This window comes from Mobula birostris, chromosome 8, assembly GCF_030028105.1.
Source record: "Mobula birostris isolate sMobBir1 chromosome 8, sMobBir1.hap1, whole genome shotgun sequence".
Classification (NCBI taxonomy): Eukaryota; Metazoa; Chordata; class Chondrichthyes; order Myliobatiformes; family Myliobatidae; genus Mobula; species Mobula birostris.
The window spans coordinates 128,049,116-128,055,115 of NC_092377.1; the positions used below are offsets into that span (position 1 = coordinate 128,049,116).

Consider the following 6,000-nt stretch of genomic DNA (forward strand, 5'->3'; position numbering starts at 1 on the left):
TTGTGGGCCGAAGGGCCTGTTCCCATGCTGTACTGTTCCGTGTTCTAAAGATGGTGGGAGTGGGTGGGTTAATACGCCACTAAATTGACTCCTCGCGTGTGGGTAAGTAGGGCGAGGGTTGAGGGGAATGTGGGGAGAAATGTTGAGCAAGCTTAGGGCTTTTCTCTTTGTAGCAGCAGGATGACTGGTGACTTGACAGAGATTGTGTGGACAGCCCGCCCCTCTTTCCCAGGCTGGAAATGGCTAATACAAGAGGGCATAACCTTAAGGTGATTGCAGGAAAGTATATGGTGGGTGTCAGGGGTAGTGTTTTTACACCTAGTGGTGGGTATGTGGAATGCACTGCCAGGGGTGGTGGGAGAGGCGTATACATTAGGGACATTTAAGAGAATCTTGGATGACAGAAGAATGAAGAGTGATAAGCTAGGTGATCATGCCGTAAGTTAAACGAAAGGCACAACATCGTGGGCCAAAGGACATGTTCCAGGATGAAGTAGGATTGGTGTGAATAGTTGATGCACAACACAGACTCAGCAGGCTGAGTCCAGAAAACAAACACTCAGCTAGTCAGACAGAGTCTGCGGGATGAGAAACCGAGCAAAGCGGAATTAACCTTCTCCCTCTGCCTGATCTTGGGTTTTCCTTTCAATGCAAAGGAAGAAACCTTCATCCTATCAAGTCTTGCTGGTTGAGAGAGCATCTCATTCTGCCACATGCTTCCCTTGCCGTCTCCTTCCCTTCACCCTTCCCAGCAATTTAATTTTTTTCTCCACCCATCTCCTCCCCCGCCCACCTCTGCTGGTGTGATTCACAGAGGGCGATTTGCCTTCTGCTAAGGGGTAGAGCTGAGGGATTTTCCACATCCAAAGGGTGTTGGGAAAGAGTGGATTGTTGGGGGGAGGGGGAGAGGGAGGTTTGGGAGATGATCTGAAACTCACTTCCAGGCGGATGCTCCACATAGGAGTAAAACAGTTTGTGCTGACTCACTCATGTGTGTCCTGTTTGTTCTCCCCCCACGTTCCCACCAACAGCCAATTTACTCACAGATTCCTCAGTAACACTCATGGCTCTCACCTTCCTTCTTGTCTGCGGGAGCTTGCTGTGCTCCAGAGGCTGTGGGAGAGACCATAAGAACATGTGAAATAAGAGCAGGACTGGGAAGTCAGGCCCATCAAGCCTGCTGTGCCATTCAATTAGATCATAGATGATCTGGTAATGGATTGAGCTCCACCTACCTTCCTTTTTTTTCTCCACCCAGAACCCTTAATTCTCCTGCTTTGTGAAAATCTATCTGTGTCATAAGTGCATGTAATGAGGTGGCCTCTCCTGTTCACCCGCGTGGGAAAAGCAGTTCCTCTGAATCTTGAGGCTCTGTCCCCTAGTTCCAATCTCACCCACCAATAAGAATAGCTTTCCTGACTCTTTCTTTTCTGTTTCTAAAAGATTCCTGCTTATTTTTCTGAATTCCAGTGAGTATAGTTCCAGGCGACTCAATCAGCTCTCCTCATAGGTTAACCCCCTCATCTCCAGAATCAACCCAGTAAACCTGTACTGCACCGTCTCCAATGTCAATATATCTTTCCTCAAGTGGTAATGTACATTTTGTAAGGTCGAATTTGAAGGTAGAGTACAAGGTTAATGGAATCCTATCAGTGTGAAGGAGCAGAGGTATCTTGAGGTCCACGTCCATAGGTTCCCCTGAAGTTGCCAACGAGTTGATAGGGTGGTTAGGGTGGTTAAGAAGGCTATTATTAGTCGTAGAGCATGAGGATGAAGGAGCGGGGGCAGAAACTGAATAAAACAGCTGTAGAAACATCAAGCTCTTTCTCTCTTTTGGATTTCAATCTCAGGGGCCGCCGGGTGATGAGGATTCGGAGGAGGTTGACACCAGGACTCCCTATGACCTGGACATGGTGAAGCAAAAGTTTGACGAGGGTGATTACACTTCGGTGGTGAGTCTGGAGCAAGCGAGGGGCCCGGGGGGGAGATGGGTGTTCAAATTAATATGATTCCACGTGGTCCCATCACACACTGGGGGTCAGACGCAGAGTGAAGCTCTCTCCACACCATTCCATCACACACTCCTGGGGTCAGACACCATGTGAAGCTTTGGATTGAACTGAAAGAAATTGACGAAAACTGCTGGCTAAAGTGTGTTAGATATATTGGAGGAGGTGCAGAGGTCCTGAATTTCTGAGTGAGTGGCTATTTTAGTGTGACGGCTTCTTTTGGAGCTTTATCCATCTGTTTGGACTGTGTTTGTTGATGGCTGCTAACTGTGTTGCTTTTCACTGTGGCTGCTAGCAACTTACCAGGAAGCCGCTTCACTCCAAAAGCAGGGAGAGAGACATAGTTATTGTCCTGCTAACATTGGGAGAGCACCCTCTTCCTCCTGCTGTGCTGTGTTTTTTCAGTCAGTGTGGGTGCAAGAGCATTTTGGATGTCTTGATCTTTCATGGCCTGGGAGTTCCTGGAGACTGATGGAGCCTTTCCTGGCATTGGAATTTCTGGTGTCATGCTAAAAGGGACTTGAGTGCTGGGCACTTTCCAACTGCCCCAGCAACAGAAGATTACTCGTCCACCCTGCTGGACCATCTGTGACTTGCTCCAGCTCTCCTTGGGACCCCAGAGAGTTAGGGTCAGCAGACCGACAGGATCTACTAATGCCGCAGGAGCCGTTTAACTGCGGGAAGTTGCAAATTTTTCTATCCAGGAACACCACTCACTCTGCGAATTTATCAGCAGACACTGCTGCTATACTTTAGCGGTGCTTATTCTATTTGTTTCTCATTTTGGACTGTTATGCCACCACGCTGGATCGGTCTCCTGACAGTCACGGACCTCCGGGGAACTAGCAAGGGCGGCTGCCTGTCCATCCTCAGACAACACCCTGTTTCGGCTGGCAGAGGATGAACGCAGGGTGCAGTGCATTTTGCACCTTGGAATAACTGGGGTAGTGCTTGGAGGCCATGGAGCACTTTGTTGGTGTAGATGATACATTGGCATCTGAGAAAGCGTTTGGGAAGGTGCTGTTCTACCTGAGGACAGACAAGTTGGTGCACCGGGCTCTCAGTTGGGGAAATCACAGTTAGAGACACATTTTTGAAGGTGGAGCTCGTGACCACTCCCACACAACGGGTCATCCTTGGGCGCTGTCCCATCACACACTCCTGGGGTCAGACACAGTGAAGCTCCCTCATCACAATCCCATCATGCTCATGGGGTCAGACACTCTGTCCCATTACACACTCCTGGGGTCAGACACACAGTAAAGCTCCCTCAACACTGCCTCATTGCTTGAAAGCTAGAAATTACTTACTGGGTGCAGGTAGCCTGCTCAGCTGCCTTTTTGGGGGGAGTGTAATTGTGAAACGAGGGTCCATTGACCCCCTCAAGTGCATCCACCTTAAACCTTTCCCCACCCGCGTCCCCCTCCCTGCACCTTCACCCTCTCGTTCAGCCTCCTCACCTAGCACTCTCCCTCCCTGCAGCTGGGCTTCTCCGATGATGTAGTACGGATCATTCAGAGCAGCATCAACGAGGAGCTGGAACATCCTGATGCCAAGCGAGCCAGCGTCTCTGCCAAAGCCTACTTCATAAAGGTACCTCCCCATTAGTCCGGCTTCGCTTCCCTGACCCCGACCCTCCAGTGACTGTTCCCAAACACTTGGGTGCTGAGGCTAGAAAGCCGCCGATGGTGGGTACCTGAAAAGAAAGGCCACGTATACGAAGGCTTGGCAGGTCAGGCAGCACCTGGCGGGAGAGGGGGAGAGTTTACCTCAGACCCTTAGCCAAGAGGCGAATTCCTCAAAGTGGTAGGGGTGGAGGGATCACAGAGGTAGGGATGGGTGTAGGGGAAGGGGGGGGTTCCACAGACGGGGAGGGTGTAGGGCCTGGAGGGGATCACATAAATGGGAGGGGGTTACAGAGACAGGAGATCACTGAAATGGGAAGGAAGTGGTCACAGAGATAAGGAGGGGTGTAGGGGCTAGTGGTGATCACTAGCCCCTACACCCCTCAAAGGCAGGGTGAAGTGTGGGGGCTGGAGGGCATCACAGAGATGAGGAGGGTTATAGGGACCGGAAGGGCTCAGAGGGACAGGGAAGGGTGTAGGAGCCAGAGGGTGTCACAGAGATGGGGAGGAGTGTAGGGGCTAGAGGGTGTCTCAGAGATGGGAAAGAGTGTAGGGCCCAGTAGGGGTCACAGAAACAGGGAGGGGAGTAGGTGCCGGAGGGTGTCACAGGTGGAGGCTGGAGGAGGTTCCAGTGCACAGTGAAATGAAAAACGGACTTGGCAGCTGCATCAGAGTCTGACCATTCACATAAGTAGGACAGCGCAGGAGCGTTACGGTTAGCGTCATTGCTTTACAGCACCAGAGATCACCGATGGAAATTCAGTTCCCACTGCTGTCTGTAAGGAGTTTGTACGTTCTCCTGTGATCGTGCGGATTTCCACCAGATGCTCTAGTTTCCTCCCACTTTTCAAAGACGTGAGGTTTAGGGTTAGTGAGGTGTGGACATGCTATGTTGGCGGGCAAGCATGGTGACACTTGCAGGTCTCCCAGCACGTTGCAGAAAACGATGAGGCAAAGGACACTGTATGTTTTGATGTACATGTATCAAATAAAAGTAATCTTTAAATCTAATCAAACATAAGTTGTACATAATTTTATACCAGAAGGAACACAACTAGGGCAAACAATTCAGAGTCCATTGTAAGGCAAAGTGATCACGGTGTTGCTATTACAATGCAGTGATTAGGATTCAAGAATTAAATGGTTAAAGGGAAGTAGCTGTTCTTGGACCTGCTGGTGTGGGAGTTCAGGCTTCTGTACTTTGTGCAAAATGGGAGCTGTGCCCAGATGGTGGGGATATAATGTTGGGCGTTGCTGCCTTTGGGCAGCGCCTTGTGTAGATAATACTGATGGTGGGGAGGGATTTACCTGTAATGTATTGGGCTGAGTCCACAGCTCTCTGCAGCTTCTTGCATTCCTGCATATTGGAATTGCTGTACCAAACAGTGATGCAACGGCCTCCCACATTAACGCGCATTGGGCTGGAATGTCAAAAGGAATAACATTGCCTTCTCTCTCAATATCTCCCCCACCCGCCCACGCCACCTGGGGACAGCAAATGGAGCGCATCTTCCCGTGGTTCAAGGTGGAGGACTCCAAATACTGGGAGGACAGCGGGAGTTTACCCAAGTGAGTAGCTGCAGCTCGCTTCCCGTACCAGCCCTTCTTCCCAGGAGAGCCACGCATCTCCTTCCATCGGACTTCAGATACCAGTCTCTGCCCCCCCCTCCATCTCTGGGATCTGTTCCTCAGGATATTCCCAAGTGACCAGCAGTGGGATGTTTGGGGAGCGGTGGGGGGAGATCAGTTGGACGGGTGTGAGTTTGAAGAGTTAAACCGATGTTACAAGTGTTTGCCTCTGGTGGAGTTTTTTTTCATGAGATGAAGGAGCAGAGTAAGGCCATTCATTCATGCCTGATTTTATTTTCTGACTTCTCCCTCTAACCCTTGACCCTTAATCAATCTCTGCCTAAGTTAACATGGTCCCCACTGCCCTCAATGACAATAAATTCCACAGATCTACCACCCTTTGACAGAAAAAATTCCTCCTCATCTCTGTTTAAAAGCTTGTAGTTCTATTTTGAGGATGTGCCTTTTGGTCCTAGACTCTGTGCCTGACAGGTACAGTGCCCATTAAAAGTATTCACCCTCTTGGAAGTTTTTGACACTGATCAACAGAGAAAGACTTTTTTGGTGTCAAAGTGAAAACAGATCTCTACAAAATTAATAACAAATATAAAACACAAAATAATTGATTCCAAAAGTATTCACCCCCTTGAATAAGTGTTAACACCAAATCATTACTGGTGTAGCCAATTGTTTTTAGAAGTCACATAATTAGTTAAATGGAGATCACTGTGTGTAGTTAAGGTGTCTCAATTGACTGTAGCAAAAATACACCTGTGTCTGGTAAGTCAGTATCCTGG

The 6,000-nt window shown here is 49.4% G+C and overlaps 1 protein-coding gene across 1 annotated transcript in view; it reads left to right on the forward strand.

Annotated features, from left to right (window-relative positions):
* The window catches only part of LOC140202057 (histone-lysine N-methyltransferase 2B-like), an 82,949-nt gene extending 77,742 nt beyond the window's left edge, over nt 1–5,207 (forward strand). The window contains exons 17-19 of the mRNA XM_072266913.1: nt 1,851–1,952; nt 3,492–3,602; nt 5,130–5,207. Coding sequence (XP_072123014.1) covers nt 1,851–1,952; nt 3,492–3,602; nt 5,130–5,207 — 291 coding nt within the window. The remainder of the gene's footprint in view (nt 1–1,850; nt 1,953–3,491; nt 3,603–5,129) is intronic.
* Nucleotides 5,208–6,000: the final 793 nt, after the last annotated feature.